Source organism: Telopea speciosissima, chromosome 2 (assembly GCF_018873765.1).
Source record: "Telopea speciosissima isolate NSW1024214 ecotype Mountain lineage chromosome 2, Tspe_v1, whole genome shotgun sequence".
NCBI lineage: Eukaryota > Viridiplantae > Streptophyta > Magnoliopsida > Proteales > Proteaceae > Telopea > Telopea speciosissima.
Genome location: NC_057917.1, coordinates 56,621,749 through 56,645,281, shown reverse-complemented (window position 1 = coordinate 56,645,281; position 23,533 = coordinate 56,621,749). Strand labels below are relative to the sequence as shown.

The window sequence follows — 23,533 nt, the reverse complement described above, 5'->3', positions numbered from 1 at the left end:
TTGAAAAATAAAATTAAGCTACATTATCTATCAAGTAGCCCCTGCTACAACTTAATCAATTACAAATACAGTTAAAAAAATGTATTCTAAACAAAAATAGTGCAAATATATATATACATTCAAGTATGGAATTCATACCCCCCATGCTCTTGTTTAGACACGGTCTCCACACACCACCTTTATAAGAGTGTTTCCACACTGTTGCTAACTACAGTAATGTCAATAACTTGCATTAATAGAAGATAAGAAAGTAATCATAGCAACCTAACGTATAAATAAAAGCTGGCACAGAAACAAAAAGAAACATATAAAGGAGGGGGACACAAATATTCAATCATGATCGGTAATATACATAAAGAAAAACATAATCAACTTCACGACAAGGCATTTCAACGAAGGAAAATAATGGAAGAAAGATCCTCCATGTAAACTCATCAATAACCAAGTCTATATGAAATAGCGAGTAGTGAAACTACATTTCCTAAAATAGTCTCTTGTTATTCTTTGCATTTGGCCAAGAATCCTTCACAGGAAATAGTTATTCCTTGCTAGGAGGTACAGCTTAGGACTTACCCAGTTACCTATAATGCTTTACGGGCTCTCTTTCATAGGATGTTCCTTATAGAAGTTGATAAATGTTTTTGTCACTTTACTTCTGAAAGTTGACATCTTCCAACTTCAACTCACAACATTCATCATGCCAATGAGTTTTTCATCCTCGCTTTAGCTTTAAGTCTTCTAAAACTTATAAAGGAAAATTTTGTTGGTTAGTCATACGACCGGCTATGATGTATGATGGTGCATAATTTTGGGCAGTTAAGAAACACCATATAGAAAAATTCAGTGTAGCTGAGATGAGGATCTTAAGATGGATGTGTGGCAAAACTAGGAAGGATAAAGTATAGAATAATCATATTAGAGCTGATTTGGGAGTAGCTCCAATACATGATAAGCTACAAGAAAGTTGTTTGATGTGGCATGGCCATGTTCAACGGAGGCCTTTGGATGCTCCAGTACTGAGGAGTGATTTGTCTCAGATTGAAGGAGCTAAAAGAGCCAGGGGCAGACCTAAAATGACTCTAGGAGAAGTGGTGAAGAAGACATGCATAGGTTAGGCCTTGTATCAAATGGTTGCTGTTTTTGCTTTAAGTCTTCCAGAATTATTTTTTGGGGGGTCTTTACTTTCTGAAATGTTGAGAAGGTCGCTGAACATGGTGGAGTAAAATTGTTAATGGCATTATTGAGTCCAGCTGGAGATGCAGACCATGACTTTGTAGGGGCAAAAATATCTGTAAAAGTAATATCAAGACTAGTAAGGTGGGTTTTATAGGTTTAGCAAGAACTGTCATCCTTCAATCATGTTGTGTGATATTTCATCATGCCCTAATGGCTCACGGAGTACTGCTTTCACCTGGTCCACATGTTTCACATTCCTAAGAAACTCATGGCTTTCTCTCTATGTTTGGAGCCCAATTTGGATTCTATTGCAAAATTGGTGTAAACAAGTTTCCCTATATATTTCTAGATTTTACCCTTTATCTGTTTTTTTTTTACAAGATGCTGATTATCCATCAAATTTTCCATATTTGCTTCACAACCCTATAGATGGCAAGAGGTGCCCCGAACAGTAAGGGACTTCAAAATGCAGAACAATACCTTGACAATATTTTGAATAAGTATTCAACATAGACATTAACAGAGGGCAAAGAAATTGCTATAATAAAGTGTATAGAGAGATCATAAAAAAACAGGGGATGCTGAAGTAGCAGCAGGAATCAAAAGGGTTCACTAACCATGTGTCAAAAACCAAATAAGATAGGCAGTTGAATAGTATGGCACCCCAACATTCTCCATTTTGATGTAGTCGTTTGCCGTTTGATCAAGGTGGCACATCATGTGTAATGAAAATTCATCTTCCATCCATTCATTCCCCTTTATATTCTCAAGCATTATGATGTTTTGCCATTTTGGTTTTTTACTAGAAGAACGCTTGAAGGAGCGGGAACTGGATAACTTTGTGAAAGAAAATGCTGGCAATTGACCCACCACCTACCTCCCCAATCACCGAATGAGAATCTCAATATGTTGTCGTCACTTCTTAGTGGAGACCCACACAAAACCAGTGAGAAGGGAAAAAAGACGAAGAAGAAATATTGGTTTGGAGTGATCCCAGGTTCTCAGTCAATGACATCTTTAACTTCAAGAAAATTAAAAGAAAAACATCACCCCCCCCCCCTTTTTTTTGTTATGAACAGACATTTTGCAGCTTAGTAGCTCATTGTTCAGATATATTCCAAATCTACTGTTACAATGGTCTGTCTAGCGATTTCAAAGAGCTAAAACAAGGAAATTTAATCATTTCTATACAAATTAATAGAAGAGATAAGCACACAATCTTAATCTTTAGTCCAGTTCCAAGAACTATAAAAACCAAAAAGAAAATATTAACTTACTGTTGGTACCGAAAAGGCCTAATTTTAAGAAAAGAAGAAGAAGAACTAACCCCATCGGCGGAAGAGGAAGAATTATCAGAATCCATCTCAGGACGAAGCTTCTCGTAGAGCTGGGGGCTGCGGTAGACAGAACCAGGGGGAGGGCGAGGCTTAACGTGTGGAACCACATCGAAGGAGACTGTACCCATGTAAAGCAGCATTCCTGAGATGTAAATGAGAGGAGCGAAGAGGAAAACACCCTGTCGACGAAGGAGAACGGAGAGTATGATCCACGCGAGTCTCTGCGCGAGAGTCCTTGGCTGCTGCCCCGAGGGAAACCGCCCTCCCTTCCCCTTGCCGGACCGGTACCTCGGCGATCGCAATGGCGACGTTGGAGGTGACGGAGTGTTGTGACCACTACTCGAAATCCGATTGTGAGCTTGCATCTCTCTCTATCTGCCGCTCACACAAGATAAAGGTGGAGTATTCTGATTTCTGAGATACAATGCTGTTGTTGTCTACCGTTTGGTTGGTTTTCCATACAATTCTATTGGATTCCTCTACTATGATGTGATGGGGACGACAAAAATAGTCCGTCATGTTATCAGCATTGTAACAGATGATGATGAGAAGGAAGAAGAAATCACAAGAAAGAGTAAACACAGAAGCTTGCTGAGTTGCTTCCCTTTTAGACTCTACATTGAATTGATTTGATCTGATTTGATGAGAGATGAATCCTTTGTCTTAGGTTTTTATTCTTTTCTTTCTTGGAAATTCTAGGTCCCTGAAGTTTGAACGATTTGAGAATTTAGATTGGAAATTGATTTCTAAAGCCTCTTAGGTTAATGAAAACTTTTCCCAATTGTTTATTTAGTACAGAAAATTTGTAATGTTCTTTTCATGGAAACGAAGGTTTTCCATTTGTCTTTATGAGGATGAAAATGTTAGGGAGCCTTTCAAGAAGAAGCATGCTCGAGAGGAGGTCGGGAGGAGAATGATCAGAATGATGTTGCGGGCCGATAGACATGGTAGGCGCTGAGATATAATAAGCGGTTTCTTGGAATTCGGAGACGCGTTAGAGCAAAATATTCCCCACCCCCTGACGGGTGAAGTTTGGCAGCGTCGGTCCGAACCCGCCCTGATTCCGAAGAGAGCCTAGGCTGAGATAGGTTGACCCTAAGGGTTGGTAGGGCTAGAAATATCTAGTTCTAAGTCAGAAACAGGTCGGGTTAAGGTCTAGGCCTCGGCCTGGACCGATCCTATTTTAAATTATATTGTTATAATTTATATATTATAAACTTTAAATATCATCCACATTTAAGTATATAATATATTATATATTGAAGATAATAAGTGATATAATAGTATAATACATTTCATTATAGTGTTATTTTACGTAAAATTGATCATTTTCTCCTCGGCCCAGTTCAGTCCATGCCCTGAGTCAGGGTCAGCCCGACCTGACCCTTAGGGCAGGTCCAAGCCCTGAGTCAGGGTCGGGTTGGGCTTAGGCCCAGTTAAGAGGACTCAGGGTTGGCCTAGGGTTTTATAAAGCCTAACCCAACTCGACTCTGTTTCAGCCCTACTCCTTGTGCCTTGTAGCATTGTCGACGAGTTTATTTAAACATGGGAAATTTTAACCAATCATGTTGTGAGTGTGTGGTCCTTGGGTCGGATTTTTTGGTCGAAATTTCAAATTTGATGGGTTTGGTCCTAATCAACTTCTATGTTCAACACTGGGGTTCCTCAAATTAGGGGTGTCAATCGATCGGGCCTAATCGGTCACCACCAGTTTAAGGTTTAAGGTCATGCATTGTTTCCAACCGTTTAGATAACCAGGGCTTGTAGGTTAGGGCATGGACATGTTTTTATTCAATTGGTCGATTGGTTATTGGTTCATAATCGGACTTTAAATAGGCTAATTGATTAATTGGACTATAAAACGGTCCTTAAATGGGCCAAAAACGATCTATAATCGGAGTAAATGGGCTTACCTAATCGGACAATATAATAACATTTGGTCATGGGACCCATTCCTAGGGGTGTCAACCGGTCAGGACCGGTGCTAAAAGCCTGCACCGTGACTGCCCCTTTAAGTTTTCGGGCCAGGCCTGGTTGGGCTTGGTCGGGCTAGGTTGGGTTTCGATCGAAATTGGGCTGCTATAATCGGACCATAAACGGGTTGTGTGAATGTTTAACTCTAAACAGGCCATACTCGGGCTCTAACGGTGTAGCCACAGAGGGCTAAAGAAAAAATCCAAAAATGAGAAGCACCATTCAAGCTGTCCATTTCGACCCATTTCATCTTGATCAAGTCAATTTTGAATATAATGGGCTTATTAAAATGGAGTGGCTAATGTGAAGGCTGGACATACAAATTACTCATATTTTTGTGCCTGCAAGTGAGTAATTGTTGTATATACATTTCTGTTGTAGCATAAGTATAGTAGTTGCAGCAGCAGCAATAGTTAGGCACATACCATGATGGTGTCAACTTCTATGTCCCAATTGTTAAACATGGAAGTGGCTCCTAGTTTAAATGTCTGGGTAGGATCAATTTGAAGGTTGTACCGTTGTACAACAAGAAGGAAGATGCTTTGCAGTAGGACGGACTTCCCTTCCACCCCCACCCCTACAAATTAAAGAAAGCCTCTTAGTATGTCTTCCTAATTTAATACATTCAAATGTATCCATGAGAATGAGAAGAATATAACTCCCCCCTCCCCAACTACTTTCATCTTCTAATACATAGGTGCACGTCCCTGCTTTGCTGCTTGGATCCTCTCTTCAGATGTCCAAAACAGAACATCAATGGAAGATGGCAAAGCCCATGAGTGGATGATGACATAGATAGGAACCAATAGTCAAAGCAGTTAAACAAAAATTTAAATTCAGAAATTATGATTTTTGTTCTTTGAATGAAGAATCCATGCTTTGGTTTACTTTTGATTGATGAGATAGGACACCTAGGGAGACCGAGAGAGGGAAGGGGAGGTCGGACTGTTACCGGACGGGTCTGGAATTGATCGGTCCGGTTGGGCGCCCAACTGGCTAAAACCCTACACCGGGACCGCCCGCTTACTAAACGTGTCGGGCTTAAGCCCGACATGTTTAATAAACGGGCCAGGCCGGGCCGAGCTTTAGTTGGGCAGGCTCAATCGATTCTGTCGGGCCGGGCCTGGAATTGAGACCCTTACCCATTCCTTCCTTTATAATTTCCATTGCATCCAAATGGACCCTGAGGGAGGACATGGGGTCCTATTACAATTAGGGGTGTCAATACCCAGCCCGACCCGCTGAAACCGGCCCGAACGAGCCCAGACCACACCGGACCGATCCCTTAGTGGTTTGGGTTCGGTTTGTGGATCCAGAGATCAACCGGGTTCGGTTTGGTCCGGGCTAGACCGACGGTGCACCGCAAACCCGAACTGTTAGACCCGAAAATCACTGACTCCCCCCTAAATGCCCTAATGGCCTAATCTCTTTCACTCCCTCAGTCTCTCCTCTCTCGTCTCGAGTTCTCTATTCTCGACTCTCAGCGGCGGCAGCGGCGTCACTCCTCACTTCCTCAGTCACTCAACGACACTCAAGCTTCAAGAGTTAAACTGTTCAAGCAATCAAGCCTCAAGGCTCAAGGGCTCAAGGTCACTCGGCAGCACCAGAATTCGGCAACCGGCAACGACACAAGCGCAAGTCGCAACCGGAGGTAGGTTCTGATTATCCCTTCTTCTTTTTTTCCAATTTCAACTCTTGATTCTTCATTTCTATTTTCTGTGTCACTGCTTTGTTTTGTTTTTGGAATTAGTTTCTTCTGAACTTCTTTTTTTTTAATTTTTTTGGATCTTCATATTCAAATTTTGAACTTCTTTTTGATTATCCCTTTTTTTTACCCACTTCTGAGAAACCCTATATCTCCGAGACTCCGACAATATTTACAAATTTATTTATTTATTTTTTGGTTCTTTCTGTATTGAACGATCTTTAACAATCTACGGTGTCGATTCAGATCTGGAGAATTCACCTCTGAATCGACATTTCTTTCTTGTACCTGCATTTTTGTTTTCCAATTGAGAATTCTTAAATCTCTTGCTGTCTTTTTTAAGTTTTCACTGGATCACTTTTTGATCTCGTCTCGTACACTTGAACCAAATGGTTTTTTTCAGTCTATTATGCATTTGATTACGTTTGTTCATAGGGGATCAAATCACAAAAAAAAGACACCGTAGATCATAGGGGATCAGCGGCGGCAGCAGCGGCAGCGGCGGCGTCACTCCTCAGTCCTCAGTCACTCAACGACACTCAAGCTTCAAGAGTTCAACTGTTCAAGCAATCAAGCCTCAAAGCTCAAGGGCTCAAGGTCACTCGGCAGCACCGGCATTCGGTAACCGGCAACGGCACAAGCACAAGTCGCAACCGGAGTTAGGTTCTGATTATCCCTTCTTCTTTTTTCCAATCTCAACTCCTGATTCTTCATTTCTAATTTCTGTGTCACTGCTTTGTTTCGTTTTTGGAATTAGTTTCTTCTGAACTTTTTAAAATTTTTTGGATCTTCAGATTCAAACTGACTGTTGAGGTTTTGAAATTTTGTGATACTTATACGTAAGATTGTTCTTTAATTCTCAGTGATATTTGTTTTACGAGAAATTGGATTTATTGGTACTGTTGAGTAGTTATGTTGCTTTTTCATGAGATTTGAATGATGTTTGATGGATAGCATTTGGCAGGTCTACGGAAATAATTATTTTGGATTCCTTTTGTTTATCTGGATTCTATCCTCTGTCCCTTTTTATCCAACCCCCCCCCCCCCCAACCTTGCCAGTCTTTCTAAGTTTTTGAGTGTGAGTTTCGCACTACTCTTGTTCTAGAAATATATACTCACTTCTTTGAAGGTTCAACTTGGGACTGGTTTGCTAGGAACCAATTTGTGAGTTAAAATGGAAATTAGGTAAATGATCTAAACACTCCCAGCCTGGCAAAATCCATTGACTGTATTGCATACGTGTCTTAGTCCACATATTAATTAGTTGGTGTTATAAATAGTCACATGCTTATTTCCTCAACTGCTGATTACTGATATCATGTAATTGAAGAAAAGAGATGTTTTAATTTAATTTTAAAATGATGGTTAAAGTTGTTCAGTTAAAATACTCTACACCTCCACATTTCATGAAGTGTCTTCTAGTCTTGTGGGTTATATACTCTCTTACTCTCCCATAACTGGAATGATTGTGTCACTAAGCATTTGTTGATCAAAGGGAGTGCATCATTGGATAATAAACTCAAAGTGGTAAAGTTTTGAATTCCCTTGCATAGCCTAGCTTTTTAAAGTCCTATGACCTATGGGTAATCAACTAATCATAGCTCAAGTTCGTCCCATCTCATACCCTTCCAAGTGACTTGAGTCAGATTGGAGGACATTGCAGTTTTATTGGTATTTCACACTTTTATTTGTTGAATTGGGGAGCAATAGGAACTTTCTTGAACTTATGATTTTGATACTTCAACACTTTCTTTTCCTACTTAGAATCTTAGATTTCTATTTGCTAAGCCTTAAGTTCAAGTTTTGAGTCATTATATGACAGCACTTGTCACAAATTCACAAATATTGTTGTTAAAATCTTTCTTTTTGTTATATGTTTTTCTATTAATTATAGTCATTAATATGTTATATGTTTTTCTATTAATTATAGTTATAGAAATGTCTAACACACAAGTCAACATGGAAGATGAGCCCGATTGTGGCTCAGATGCTGATGTGATGTTCGATGATGGACTTTACATTCCTGGAATTTCAGCAACAGAACCTGCTGGCACAACAACTGTTGAAATAGATGTTACCAAGAGGAAAAGAAGGAGTGTTGTTTGGGAGGAGTTTGAAATTCTTGAGGGGAAGGGTTTTAGTGATGGGAAGGAACGAGCGAAATGCAATAGGTGTAGGCAAATCTATAAGGCTGATAGTACTACTAATGGAACTGAAACCCTTAGGAGACATATTTTACATTGCCCAAAACGGGAAAACAAAGGACCAACCCAAATGACTCTGGGTGTTAATGATGGGAAATTAATGTTAAGAGATAAAAAGGTTGACCAAGTCTGGGTGCGTGATAAGGTCACGAGGCTTATTGTGAGACATGAGTTACCTTTAATCTTTGTTGAGTATGAGGAGTTTAGGGAATTAATCACATACATTTTTCCTGACTACACCCATATTACCCGCAACACACAAATGGCGGAGATTTTGAAGTTTTACAATTTGGAGTCCAGTAGAATCCATAATCTACTCAAATCATTTAATGGGAAGATTTCTTTGACAAGTGATCTATGGACATCCATCACCAATGATGGATACTTATCTTTGACTGGCCATTATATTGATAAGGATTGGGTGTTGCATAAGAAATTATTGAAGTTTTGCATCATGCCACCTCCACATACTGGCATCAATATTTGTGAAATGGTTTCAAAGATCTTGTCTGAGTGGGGTATTGATCGAAAATTGTTTTCAATTACTTTGGATGGTGCTACTTCTAATTTTAGCTTTGTTGAGTTGTTGAAGAGAAATCTGAATTTGAAGAATGCTCTTTTATGTAAAGGAGAATTCTTTCATAATAGGTGTTGTGCTCATATTCTCAATCTCATTGTACAAGATGGACTAAAGCACATAGACGAGTCTGTGGCATTGATTCGATCTAGTATAGCCTATGTGAAAGGATCACAAGCAAGGAAAATGAAATTCTTGAATATTTGTAAGCAATTGTCATTACCAAGTAGTAAGGGGTTGCATGGAGATGTCACCACAAGGTGGAACTCAACTTATATCATGCTTAATTCTGCTTTATTTTATCGGAAAGCATTTGAGAACCTTGGACTAGTGGAGGACAATTATAAAACTTGTCCAGATTCTGATCAATGGTTAAAGATTGAAAAATTGATGGGTTTTTTGCATCCCTTCTATGAAATCACTGTTTTGCTTTCAGGTTCTAAGTATCCTATATCAAATTTGTATTTTGAAAATGTTTGGGAGATTCACAAAAGTTTGTTAGAAGAGGTATCACATGGGCTTAGTTTTATGAGGCCAATGACAATTGAAATGAAAAAGAAATTTGACAAATATTGGAGGAACTATAGTCCAATTTTGGCCATTGCCTTGGTGTTCGATCCTCGTTACAAACTTAGTTTTGTGAATTGGGCATTTGCTAAGCTTGCTCCTTTGGACCCAACTGGAATTGATATGGGAAACAATGTGAAATCTGCTTTGTATCAGCTTTTTAATGAATACAAGAGTATGAATGCAAGTGATTATGAGATTCCATCTGTTCACTCGGCCTGGAAATCTAGAACCGAATCGTAAGTAAATTTTACATTTCTTGTAATTTTGATTTATTTTTTAAGTTGCAAGTTTCCATATTCATTGCTAATCTTATTAATGACTCATATTTTTCAATTTCTATAGGAATTTATGCAATCAGTGATTGCTGAGGCAGATAATGGAACTAAATCTCAGCTAGATGTGTATCTAGATGAACCCAAGATTCCATTCAGTGATCATGATGATGAGTATGATGTGTTGGCTTTTTGGAAGGCGAATGGGTCAAGGTATCCAGATGTGGCTCGGATGGCTCGTGATGTCTTAGCTATACCAGTTTCAACGGTTGCATCTGAGTCAGCTTTTAGCGCTGGGGGTCGTGTTATTGACAAATATCGGAGCAAACTACTACCTTCCAACGCTGAAGCACTGATATGTCTTCGAGACTGGATGTTTGATATACATTTCAGATGTAATTTTTCAATTTCCATTAAGTTATTTTTCATTTTTGCTTACTTTAGTTGCTAAATTACTATCTTATATTCTTATGTATGTAGCTGAACCTGTTGATGATCCCGTTGATGTGGACAACGCGCTAGGAAATGTGCTTGGACGGTTGCAGATTGAAAGGGAGACAGGAGACTGGTGAGCCTTCAGGTTATAATAGATAGAGAAGGATTTGCTCGAGCCTGTTGAAAAGGTAGTTTGCATTTGCACACATTTCATTATTTATTATTTGATTCTTAAGAAAATATAACAATTGTTGAGTTTTGGAGTTAAATATATATATATTTTTTATTCTTGTGTGTGCAGGACATGTTATTTCACTTTTGGTCTCAACTCTCAAGTCTTATGTTGTGTTATCGTTCTTGAGGAATGAAGAACATAATTATTTTAAGGGAACATTAATTCTTAATGTTGAACTTTTAAGACTTTTAAGTGGATGTTCAATGTTGTATGAACTTTTAAGTAAATGTTGCATGAATTTTTAAATGTTGAACTTTTAAAACTTTTAAGTGGATGTTCAATGTTGTATAGACTTTTAAGTAAATGTTGCATGAATTTTTAAGTAGATGTTGTATGGACTTTTAAGTGGGTCACATCTTGTAATTGCATTTGAAAATCTTCTTGGGTTCCACTTCCATATGATATGAACTTTTATCTAATGTTCAAATCTTGTTCTTATAAGAGAAAGAAAAGAAAAATAAGCACTAATCGGATCTTAGTAGTCATATAAAACCGGTACCAAACCGTTGTCATAAATCGAAACCGGCACAAAACCAAACCGCACCGAAACCGAACATTTCTTAACGGTTTGGTTTCGGTTTGTATAAAAGTCACACCGAAATCGAAAAACCCAAACCGAAACCGGCCCGAACCGGCCCGTTGACACCCCTAATTACAATATAGAAAATGGTAAGGGTGTCAATTTAGGATCAAAATCGATTCGGGTGGGCAACCAAACCACCCAATAGCTTATTGGGATGGATATGGTCTTATATACTATTGGTTCTAGTCGGTTTTGGTCCAGGTCTCCCAACGGTTCTAGATCGATAGCCCATTAAGGATCCGGTAGAACCAAAACCGTTGGAACCAGATGATATGTAAACTGATTGAATGAAAAATTAGAAATCTAAAACCTTAAAAGCCTTTAAATCCTAACATATTAATAATAGGAAAAATTTCACGGACACCTCCTATAAGTTAGTGAAATGACACAGACATACCAAAGTACCAAACCATGGCAAAGTATCAACCTTCCCCCTGATGTTAAGCACAGTTAGCACCCCAAGTTTTTTTAAATGTCCATTTTAACCTTTTAGTTATTTAAATAAAAACGATTTCTTCCATCTTCTTCCATCTTCACAATTACTGTTCATCTTCTCCGTTAGAAAAAGCTGCAAGTCATCTCCTCCCTACGGTAAGCTTCTCTCCCGCACTACACACCTTTCCCACACATCGCCACCCTCCCTCTCCTCCCTTCTCTCTCTCATACCACACGGCACGGCAAAATCCCGAACAAAAAAAACGGAAGCAAAAAACTTTGACTGAAATTTTAAATGGGGAAAACCAAAAAAGCAGATTACGAAGAAGCGTAGAAGACAACACAGCCAAACCAGAGAGGGAAATGAAAACAGAAAAAAATGACTAAAGCCCTATCTAAAGATTCAAAAACTTGCCAAGCTGGTTACGGTGCTTTAAGGGAAGATCAAAACCCTTCTGGCCTCCATTGACTTAACTTAACGCTGCTCAAGTCCTAAGTCCTAAGTCCGTCCTATCATCGCTGGAGGCTGTAGCGTTTACTAGCCTTAACCCTCCTCGCCTTTGCATGAAACAAAGGCGAAACTTTCAGAAACCCTAAGATGAACCTCTGAGATTCCTTTTCTTTCCATTCTAGCCGAATCTTCAAGCTTTGAAACCTTAATTTCTTCACTCTTTTTGGTCTGTCTTGGTCTGTTTTAGCCGGAGAAGACAGTCAAAAATTTTCAATTTATCGACACCTACGCCTTTGGTTCCATCTCCTGTTTTTGCTACTAAGTTCATGACTCTGTTTTTTCTTTGTCTCAGCTCTTACCCGTGTGCTAAAAGGGAAACCAAGCCAAATGGTCTTTTCTTTGGAATTTCTAAATTACTGAGATCCTTCATTAATGATTGTTCTCTTGATAGCTTTCTCAATTATTGTACTCTACTGAAAGCCAAAAGCTGAAGAAAAAAAGAAACTTCCGAAAGGTTGTGTTAAGAGTGCCTTTCTTTGGTCCATCTTCCAACGTAAAAGCAAGCAAAATCCTGATCTATACCGGATTTCATGGCAGACTCAGACAATGACTCTGGCGGTCCAAATAACAGCAACGCCAACAGCGAATTCTCTCCGAAAAAGCAAGATCGTTTCCTTCCCATAGCTAACGTGAGCAGGATCATGAAGAAGGCACTCCCTGCCAACGGTAAAATTTCCAAAGACACCAAGGAGACCGTTCAGGAGTGCGTGTCGAAGTTCATAAGTTTCATCACCGGAGAAGCTTCAGATAAGTGCCAGAGAGAGAAGCGGAAGACCATTAATGGCGATGATCTACTATGGGCCATGACTACTCTGGGATTCGAAGAGTATGTGGAGCCCTTGAAGATTTATCTCCAGAAGTTCCGGGAGATGGAGGGAGAGAAGAGTTCCATGGGTCGTATAGGTGAGAAGGACGGCTCCGGTGGTTCAAGTGTCGGAGGATCAGCCGTCGGTGGCAATGGCAGTGTTGTAAATCCGGGGAGTGGGAGTGGTCATTACAACGGCGGAGGTGGAATGTACGGTGTTGTGGTGGCGGCGGCGGCGGTGGAAGGCAAAATGTGGTTCATTTCTACATTTAGATGTAAGGGTATTATGGGGAGTTCATCCTGTGGTAAGGGTATTTTCGTTATTTAAAAAATTTAACAGCGACTTAACTGCACAGACCTAACGGAATGGACTAAGTTGAAATAAAATCATAAAATAGGGGGTGTCTGTGATATTTTGACAAGGTTTGATATGTTGTGCCATTTCACTAACTTACAAGGGGTGTCCATGAAATTTGCCCTTAATAATATTACATTGCTTGGGACTTTCAAGTGGTGCTTTTTTTATATTAGTTGAGGTTGAAATGGAAATTTGAACTCTTAAAGCTGTCTCCTTATTTATATATGCATCAATGTCTTTATTTTGGGTTCTACAAGATTATATCTATGTATGATGAAGTTGCCGTTTTCCTAGAGAAATTCTCATTGTCTTTGTTTTGGGCTCAATAATGTTCGGAACCGATTAGGAACTGGAACAGGACCACCCATTAGTTAGCGGTCCTAGGTCTCAGATTTAGAACCGAGAAGCTTATTGGTTTGGTTATGATCTTCACACCTTAGATCCGGAACCGCTAAAGATCCAAACCAATAGCCCAAAACCAGACCAATTGACACCCCTAGAAAATGGGCATACTACATTGAGCATATATGGCGTCCCACACTCCCACATAGGACTTAGCTTTTCATGAAACACCAAAAAATGCTACATTGATTAATTAAGATGGAAAAGATACCATAACCTCCAATTAATTTCATGCCAAAATAGATACCACAAAATGTCATTGCACAAACATGTTTTGCACCTAATCTTTCACTCTCAAGCACTGGTTTCAAGAATCGGAATCGTATCGTTCGAATCAGCCGATTTAGATAAAATTCTCACCGTTTTCGAAGTGGCCGATTACCACTGCATCTCTAGGGTTCAGACCGATTCCCAATCAATTCAATTGAATTGTAATCGAAATTGAAATTGAATGGACCCGATTCCAAAATTGAATAAACTTGCTCTCAAGTCTCAAGACCACCACAGGGGCAGAACCATGGTTCATGGTATCGATATTTTATCGGCCATGTCAGCCTATACGTATTGGTGTCGTTGGTACTCAATACCAATTCCTGACCGATAAAGTAACAATGTATTGATCCCTACTGAGGGTAAAATGGTCCAAAATGGGGCTTTTATTTCAAAAAATCAGGGTAAAACTGTCTGAAAATACCCATATGGCCATATGCATATTCATATCGATATCAATATGGAAATCAACCAGTCGAAACCAATACCAATCTCACAAAGCCCATTCAACTCAACCGTAGTCCCCTTAACTTAGCCCAACCCAGCCTAAATCAGATGATAAAGCCCATTCAACCCAACCTTAGGCCCAGCTCTGTTAGGCTCAGCCCAGAGCAGCGTAGTTAGCCATGATTGACCCTAGTTACCCCTATTTTTGCCATTCCATGGCTAGGCAAGGCTGAACTGGTCTTGACTACCCTTGTTTTTGAGTGTGTGGTATAAATGTATCATTATGTTTAATTGTATATTATATATAAGGCTTATTGACACAGTTCTGTTATTTTTTCAAATGTCACAATGCATTTATTCTACCACGTGGACAGATGATATGTCCATTCCGACCGTTGGATAGAACGGATATGGTTTAGATTAGTCACATATCAAATTTCAAAGTCTAATTCAATCAAATACGCCCTTGTTGTATTGGCACACATCCCTTGTATGCTCATGCATGTGTTCTAGTACTCTAGACATTGCCATGCACTCTCCCAATTATTAGTGGGAACAAACGATTTAGATGAAAAAAAACCTTAAAAAAGTGAATGGCTCAGATTTATCTTGTGATATTCGAAAACACCACTTTCTATTTTTACATGGATAACTATCCTATATGTAATTCTAGGGAGAAAGAATATTACTTGGACGCGTGTGGTGCACTGCCCCTACATCCAGACACAGGAGTCCGCTGTCCCTACACCTAGACACAGGGGTGCGCAAAATGACAGTTGCACCCCCATCGACATGAGTCACATGATACCAATACTTAGAGCCATGGTTCCAACTATCGTGCCTTATTCAGGTATTCCAATAAAATTTCATGGTTGTATAATCACATATAGACATTTCTTCTCTTTTTGTTTTTTGTTTGCTAAGAAACAAACTTATTCATTAACGTGTGAAGGACTCAAGATGTTCAAGTTACAAGGTCAGACATCCAAGTAGTGGAAATGGGCCAGGAAATCCTACACGCTAAGGAAATCGTCCTCCTTGCTAGGGAGTCAGCCATGCTGTTATTCTCCCTAGAAACATGGTGGAAAGTACATTCCCTGAAGTAGCCTCTCAGCTCTCTAATGTCCTGCAAAATAGTATAAACCTCAGGAGGAGTAGTTGACTGAGAACCGAATACCAAGGAGATCAACTCTTTACAGTTAGATTCCACCATTAAGAAGTCCAATCCTTCAGATATGCCTTCCAAGAGCCCAACTCTAATTGCAAGAGCTTCACTCCGAAGAGGGGACGAGAAGACCATCGGATAGGATACTGCTAAGGAAGGGATTCCTGTTGAGTTTCTAACCACCAAACCAATGCCCCCTTTGCCTTTGTTTAGCGTTGCATCCACATTCATCTTTACTAACTGAGGAGCCGGAGGGGTCCAAGATGTAGGAGTAGAAGATTGAGCTGGTGTAGGACTTTGATTACTCTGGACTGAAGACTTGGTGACACCCTCTTTGAATTCTAAGAAACTTCTTTCAGCTTGTTGAATAACCTCCTGCGGGGATGAGTTCTTACCATTGAAAGTAAGATCATTTCGGGAGAGCCATAAATTCGAGCATAAGAAGGAGGCAAAACTAATGATCACTTTGCTAGCTACCTTGTCGAATGGAGAAAGGGACCCCCAACAATGGATGGCTTTGGAAATCTGCGGGTCTTGAGATGGGGGAACAAAGGACAATCGAGATCCAAACCATACAGCCCTGGAAAAATCACAATCCAAGAGAAGGTGGTTAGTTGATTTCAAGGCTCTACCACATCTACTCCAGAGGGGATCAATGAGGATGCATTTCTTCCTCGGATTATCTGCACAAGCAATGGCATTCAAGCAGGCCCTCCACAAGAAACTTTTGATTTTAGGTAAGGAGTTGCAAGACCAAATCCTTTTCCAAGTAGAGTTTGGGATTTGGTTCTCCATATGAGAGGGGGAAGCTGCAGCCATACTTCGCTTCCTCTCTTCCAGATTGTTCAGGAGATGGTAAGTCGACTTGGAAGAGTATACGCCGCTCTTAGAAACACCCCAAACCTGTATATCAGGTCTATTGAACACACTCAATTGAATATTTAAGATCTCTGCCTCATCCACAGGGTGAAAGACTCCCCTAATTAGCTCCACTTTCCAAACTCGATTCTGCTCATCAATCAGGTCTAGAACGTAGGTAACAGTATCAACCTTCTAACTAGGAAATTGGATCTTGAAAGTTCGAGAAGAAGGGAGCCAATTATCAGTCCAAATGTTGATGCGAGAACCATCTCCAATAATCCAAAGAAGCCCAAGTTGGAGCACCTTTCTTCCTTCAAGAACACTTCTCTAACCCCACGAAGGTTTCGAACCAGGAATAGCAATAAGAAAATCAGTGTGAGAGAAGTAAATCTGCTTCATGCTGGAAGCCCAAAGAGAAGATGGGTCCTTCCAAATTCTCCAGGCAAGCTTGCCTAAAAGGGCCTGATTTTGAATCGAAGGATCCTTGAAACCAAGGCCTCCTTTCTCTTTGGATCTGCATAGCTTATCCCAAGCAAGCCAATGAATTCCTTTGCTCTCTTCTTTCTCCCCCCAAAAAAAATGAGAAGAATCTTGCCTAATCTTAAGGTGGTGGGATGCCCGCAGCTTAAAGTGAGAGGCGGCAAAATTGTTGAACGTTAATGCTACCGACTTTAGGAGGACTTCCTTGCCAGCTTGGGAGAGCAATCTTTGTTTCCATCCTTGGAGCTTAGACGAGGTCTTCTAGCTAATTTTCCTGAAAAGATTGGCCTTTGAAGTTCCAAATTGAACCGGTAGGCCAAGGTATTTCCTTGGGGTAGTGCCAAAGGGGATTTTCAAAATCCTTGAAAACCATCTCCGAAACTTTGGGGCAGTGTTAGGAGAGAAAGTAAGAACAAATTTTTGGAAGTTAATCTGTTGGCCACTTGCGTTACAGTATGATCGGAGGCAATCCTTGAGGTTGTGTATCTCTTGAAGGGATACTTTGAAGAAAATCAAACTGTCGTCGGCAAATAAGAGGTGAGAGATAGGGGATGTTCTATTTCTAACCTTAATACTGTGAATCAAGTTCCTCTCTTTCGCTTGCTTCAAGACAGAGCTTAGAGCCTGGGAGCATAACACGAAAATGGCTAGGGAAAGTGAGTCACCATGCCTAATGCCTCTGGTAGGGGTAACAACGCCACGAACAGCCCCATTAATCAAGATCTCATAAGAGACTGAGGTAATACATGCCATAACCATGTCCACCCACTTCTTACAGAAGCCAAACTGGATCAGAATCCCCTCAATGAAGCTCCACTCCAAACGATCATAGGCTTTCTTCATGTCCAATTTCAAAGCCATAATTTTACTCTTGCCTTTCTTCCTTTGATTTATATAGTGATATGCCTCATGAGCTAACAAAATATTGTGGAAATCACTCTCTAGGGAACATAGGCAGACTGGTTTTGAGAGATAATGCCATCAAGATACCCGCTTAACCTCTTGGCCATGATTTTGGTTAGAATCTTGATCACCACGTTACAAAGGCTTATTGGCCTGAATTGATCGACCTTGCAATTTTTACCTTCACCCACTTGTCAAGATTTTAACTTGGAATCGAGGGTTGAATTGGTCTCTGGCGATTCTGATATGATCCTAAAAACCCTAGAATTGGGCCCTTATATCCGAAAAACTTAATGATCAAGTCCCAGAAACATTAGAATCGACCACTCTAGAACTTCCAAAATGGAAATAGGTTACAACATATACCGCTACATTTACTTCAATCATTTTTTTCACATTTTATAGGTACAAAATTAGGAGGAAAAAAAACCTCTCCAATGCGGAAGTGAAGATTTTCTTATCACACCCTCTCGGCCTCTCACATAATGAGCCATGAAGTCCAAATTCACATTCTCTTTCATCAACAAAATGTGGGTTCTTTATGTGCTGTTTGTTTGATGGAAAATAGTGTGGTGGGATTAAGGGTGTCAAAACCAAACTAAAACCATTTACCGAAACGTTTAAACCGAAATCGACAGACCTTTTAGTTAAATGGTCCTGTTATGGTTTTAGAAATGACACTGTTTATTTTATCAATTTGGTTCAGTTTAGACCGATTAATCCAACGGTTTCAAACCGTATAATCCAATTAAAACTGATTATAACCAAACCGTCTAACCATTTAAAAACCTAATAATTTTTTATTTTTTTTGATAAACAAAAAATCAATACCTAGCAAGTAGCAACTACTAAGTAGTCACGTTTCTTCATTAATGATTTCCTTTTTCAAAAAAAAAAAAAAAAAAAAAAAAAAACTAATAACTTAGTAAGTAATAAGTAATGACTATTAACTAATAACTAGTATTAGTAAATAGAGTAGTAAATGTGTATAGAAACGTCTAACCGAAACCGTGTGAAATCGTATAGAACCATTTAACCGAAACCAATTAAAAATCGTTTACTAAACGGTCCAGGTTTTGATTATGAGACCATTTAGTTAAACGGTTTGGCTACGATTTTTACCCCCAAACAGTCAAAACTGAACCGTTTAACCTAAACCGGACCGTTTAACACCCTTAGGTGGGATACTTTTAGAGAAAAAGGCAGATGTTTGATTCCCTGGGTGGGACACTAAGCAAACAACCACTCATTAAGGAAACTTGTGTGCCTGCATGGCAAACCATTTATCTTACTGTACTTTTCTCCAAAGTCCTACCATTTTAGGTAAGATTTTAAGGGAGGAAAAGAGGGGAATGACTTTATTACATGTGAGGCCCAAAACTTTATTACACATTGGAATAAAAAATTATGAAATTCAATTGTTTATCATAGTTTTCTTTCGTTCTCTTTTCCTGTTCTTTAACCCTATTACTTGTGGGGCTCATAAGTTTTCGTTTTCTACCTTTTTCTGTCTGTGAAACAAACAAGACATTAATGAACAAATCTGTCTCCTGCTCTCTCATTGGTGTAGTTTTTCACTTTAGTGTCGTGGACAAGGTATTTGATATCGTTGTTGGCAGATACTGATATGGATATTGATACTGATCAACCATATCAAGCCTGATTGGACTGTTTCTCCCCCCCTCCCTCTCAAAATACTGGCATTTTGCTTTCTTGAACCATTTTATCCTCCCATGTTTCGATATCACCACTACGGTATTGATATTAGTATCAAATACCAACAATACATATTCGTATCAACCGATACAATCCGATCCCTTGAACCGTGGTTGTGGGAAACCTTTGCCCATAAAATTACATTGAAATGCAATTTGTTCGATTTATTTACCAACACCTCCTCAAGTAAACACTTTACCACGTAGAGTCATTCAGTCACATGGTTACCAGTCACCAATGCATTCTCTGCTCTTCAATTCCTCTGTGCACTTTTCACCCAATTCATTTCACGTTATAAATCACAATGTACCAAATCAAATAACATTGGATGCATGTATTCCAACAGTTAAGTATTTCTTTCATATAGATTTTCTTTTCCAATTTGTTGTGGTTGTGGTATCGAAAAATACTGCAACAAAAAGGGTAGAGAAAGAATGAAAATACCCCTTATATCCATTTATGCTAGATGAATGGGGGAAAAATCTGCATGATACCACTTACATACCTTTGGTTCCTCCAGCCGTGGTGGGAGCTGGAGGGTCTAGCCCCGCTAAATGACAACAGAAATAGGAATGGGTCGATCATTTTATAGGTGGGTCCTACCTGTGAAATGACCAGTCCACCCCTATTTTTAGAGAGGTTTCCAAGCACTGGACCCTCAAAGAGTTACCCTCAACTCTTAGATTATTGAAAAGCTGGCTATGCCATAGTTGTTCTCAAAGAAGTAAATCTATGTGGTGTTTTACAAAACAAATGGTTCACAAGGAAGTAAAGGATATCCCCAAGAAACAAATCGATAAGGAACTTGGAGAGGTAGGCCTAACAAATTTCTGGAAAGGGATGAGCTTTAAGGTTGTTTAAGGCATTATTGTTATCCCCCTCCCCCTCCCCCTCCCCCAAATAAATAAATTAATTAATAAGGCATTCAATTGCAATATTGATCAAATGAAAGAAATCTCTTTTTTATTCCAATTTTTTGTAGCATTAAGTGCGGTTTTATATTATTAAATCAACCTAATCCTGGTCCAAAGATAGCTGGTCTTTTTCAATGTTTTATTTTGTTACTTGGAAACTCTATTTGCTTAAGTACTTAACATATGAGCATAAGATCTTTTGTTCTACTTGTCCAAATTTTAACTTTATCCAATATGCCATGTGGTAGAATTTAGGGTTTGACATGGAATTATACTCTATGCCCACTAGTACAGAGAACCCACCCCCTTAAAGGAAATGTAATGTGAAAGCTTCGAAAATAATTCTTGAAGGCTAATTATCTATTAAACAAAAGTATTTAAAATTTTAAGATTGGGTAAGTTTTCAGTCAAAAGAAAAGTTTAATAGTCAATTGAGTATGAAACAAATCAATACCCAATCACATGAGATTGGTCAATTAGGGCCAACCAGGCCCTAGCAAAAATCAGGGTCAATTATGACCAACCCAGCCCAATCAGGGTCAATCAGGTTTGGGCTGGGCTGGGTTGAGCCCGACAGGGTTGGTCCTGCGCTGAGATATCTCAATCCGACCTAGGGCCGGGTTGGGCTTGGGTTGAGCTAAGAGGACTCAGGGTTGAGCTAGGTTTTTAAAAAACCCAGCCCTGTTTCACCCCTACTTTCCATTGAGGACAACAAACAATATCCCCATCATATGGTAAGATTTTTTCCAAATATATTTCCTTGTGCACAAGCAACACAACCCATATAGCACAAATAGCAAATACAAAATAAGAGGTCATTTAAATGAAAAAAGGGAAAAAGATTCTCTAAGCCACTAGGTTCGGGTATACTAGCATCTCTATGTCTATCTCTCTCCTCTTCACATGAATTGATCTTACTGTCCTTCTATACTGATACCATTTTGTCGCACCTCATTTGGCGCTCGCTCCCCTATGCTGTTTGCTCAGAGAACCGCTCCCATTAAAAAATGATACTTGAGGATTTCTTTTTCCATGTTAAAACTTGAAACAAGCCTAGCGATAGAGAAATGTGTTTCTTATGAGAATTGAAAATGAACCAACACTTACAATACTTAAAAGGATTTAATTTTATAAATTATTATACATGATCCATGGCTATCCTAGGGTTTGGTATTTCGTTGCACAACTGCAAATGCTAGTGCAATACTTTAAGGATCAGGGTTTTTTTTACTAATATTTGGACAAACTCTTTCTATACATAGTGGCAAGGGGGCTAAATTTGGCACACAGGTAGGCTAAATGGCCCACTTATATCTCCCATGTGACAGCTCATCGAATATTACTCAAATTTGGCACACATGTAGGCTAAATTATTCCTTATTTTCTCACAAAATTTTAGTTCAATTTAAATTTTACACATGGATAAAAGGATGGTAAAAAGAACTCTGTCTAGGAGTGTGGTCTCCACCAGCATTCCCATGAGTTTATCTGTCTCCTCCCCATATGAAAAGACACCTAGTGTCTTTTTTTTTGAGAAGGCGAAAGATAGACATATGGGAGTGCTGGCATAGGCCACACTTCTGAGTAGAAAACTACTTTCCTAAAAATATACACGGAATGAGAAAGAGAACACTACTTGGTCGCATGCGGTGCGTAGCTCCTGCGTCCAAATACAGGGCTACGTGAAATGACCGTCACGTCCTCAGGCATTTCAACATTTTCATGGGGGTGTGACAGTCATTTCATGCAGTCCTGTGTCTGGACGTAAGGATCGCGTACCGCATGCGACCAGATAGTGTTCTTTCTCCCAAGGAATAATCTAAGACAAATAGAACATATGATTGAATTAGACCACCAAATTTGATTACCAATCCAAAATAGACCTTACTTATTCCATTATAACTTTCTAAATTTTGTGTTTTTGCATAAATCAGGTGTGAGGTTTTTCCAAGCTTGTCAAAATGGCCATTCTAATACCTTTTTCACATGCAAGAAGAAATAAGTGTCTCTGCACTTTACCAGTCTCCAACCATGTGAGGGTTTATTTTTAGTTGTATTTGAAACGTCCTTTAATGGTCCAGTAAAGGTTGTTAATGAAGAAGGAAAGTGAAAGGAATTTGAGAGGGGTGGAAGGTAGGGAAGAGAATAGGGTGACACTACAAGGGCTTTGTTTTAACTTTTAAGCACAGAAAAGCATACATTTGATCTCTCTATAGTCGAGAGAGAGAGAGAGAGAGAGAGAGCGAGCCATGATGACCTCATTATATGAGGTGGGGAGGGGGACTGTCAAGCCTGTCTAACCATGTCTAGGTGTTGTCAATTTTTGGTGCAGAAGACTGAGTGTGTACTCTTCCCCTTTTTCCTTCCCCCATTTCAATTCTTTCTCCCTCCTTACTGAATCACATTCCTGTTCTTCTCATTCCATTCCATCAAATATTTTCTTTGTTTGTTATTCATGTGGGCCCTCTCTCATGAAAAAAAACCCTAGATGAGGGGCCCCACCATCAGAATCAATTAAAAGGGCTCATCCATGACTAAAGTGGGGGTCCATAATACAACTGTGTCACAAACTAGGACATGTCAAAATGTGATTTGATTGGATGGCTATCACCTGGCCCATTCTGTCTCATCCGTGAACCTCACCCCTCCAAGCCAAGGTTTCTACTCTTTTGATTCAAAGCGATATTAGTACAGGTTGGGTTTGGACATGAATACATGATACAAAAACCCAATAAAAGGTCCATAAGATCCGATCCGATCCGATCCATTCTGGAAACAAGAAAGCACTGTGAACCTTTCCAAGATAGGTTGAGCTTTTTGAATGTGTTATTTGTGTGATTTTCATCTTCTGAAATCAATGGGAAAGTATATATAAGAAACAATTATTGATACTTTCTTATGCTACCCTAATTGGGTTGGGTTAGCAAATCAAAGTCCCTACTGACCAGTCTGATTGGATTCGGGCTTAAAACCTGGAATCGAGATCTGGATTAATCTGGATCAATCTTGAAATCGATATTTTGCAGACGTCTAGGGTTTCTCCCGTACAGAATAGTTCGAACTGAATCAAGGGGAATCAGAATTGGTCTTGTAATTCTAATCCAGAACCAGATCAACCGAAGAATTTTTATCCTATGCAGTTACTACACAGTGCCGTACTATATTGTGCGGCGGCTACAGAGACCATGTGCACCATGT

The 23,533-nt window shown here is 39.5% G+C and overlaps 4 protein-coding genes across 5 annotated transcripts in view; 2 read left to right on the top strand and 2 right to left on the bottom strand.

The window, feature by feature from the left end:
- The window catches only part of LOC122650360 (protein ESMERALDA 1-like), a 64,508-nt gene extending 61,608 nt beyond the window's left edge, over positions 1–2,900 (bottom strand). For both annotated transcript variants that reach the window (XM_043843770.1, XM_043843771.1), the window contains exons 1-2: positions 2,504–2,900; positions 139–208 (exon numbers count right to left, since the gene is read on the bottom strand). In XM_043843770.1, coding sequence (XP_043699705.1) covers positions 139–208; positions 2,504–2,878 — 445 coding nt within the window. In that variant the 5' untranslated portion in view covers positions 2,879–2,900. The remainder of the gene's footprint in view (positions 1–138; positions 209–2,503) is intronic.
- Positions 2,901–8,130: 5,230 nt separating this feature from the next.
- On the top strand, positions 8,131–12,445 carry LOC122650907 (zinc finger BED domain-containing protein RICESLEEPER 2-like). Its single transcript, XM_043844270.1, has 4 exons — positions 8,131–9,747; positions 9,886–10,210; positions 10,296–10,383; positions 12,307–12,445. The coding sequence occupies exons 1-4, from the start codon at positions 8,131–8,133 to the stop codon at positions 12,443–12,445; spliced, it is 2,169 nt and encodes a 722-aa protein (XP_043700205.1).
- A 99-nt stretch (positions 12,446–12,544) lies between these two features.
- Positions 12,545–13,147, top strand: LOC122650906 (nuclear transcription factor Y subunit B-3-like). Its single transcript, XM_043844269.1, has one exon. The coding sequence runs from the start codon at positions 12,545–12,547 to the stop codon at positions 13,145–13,147; it is 603 nt and encodes a 200-aa protein (XP_043700204.1).
- A 2,113-nt stretch (positions 13,148–15,260) lies between these two features.
- On the bottom strand, positions 15,261–17,663 carry LOC122650905. The gene is made up of 2 exons (XM_043844268.1): positions 17,370–17,663; positions 15,261–16,469 (listed from the first exon to the last, which is right to left on the bottom strand). The coding sequence occupies exons 1-2, from the start codon at positions 17,661–17,663 to the stop codon at positions 15,261–15,263; spliced, it is 1,503 nt and encodes a 500-aa protein (XP_043700203.1).
- Between the last annotated feature and the right edge of the window lie 5,870 nt (positions 17,664–23,533).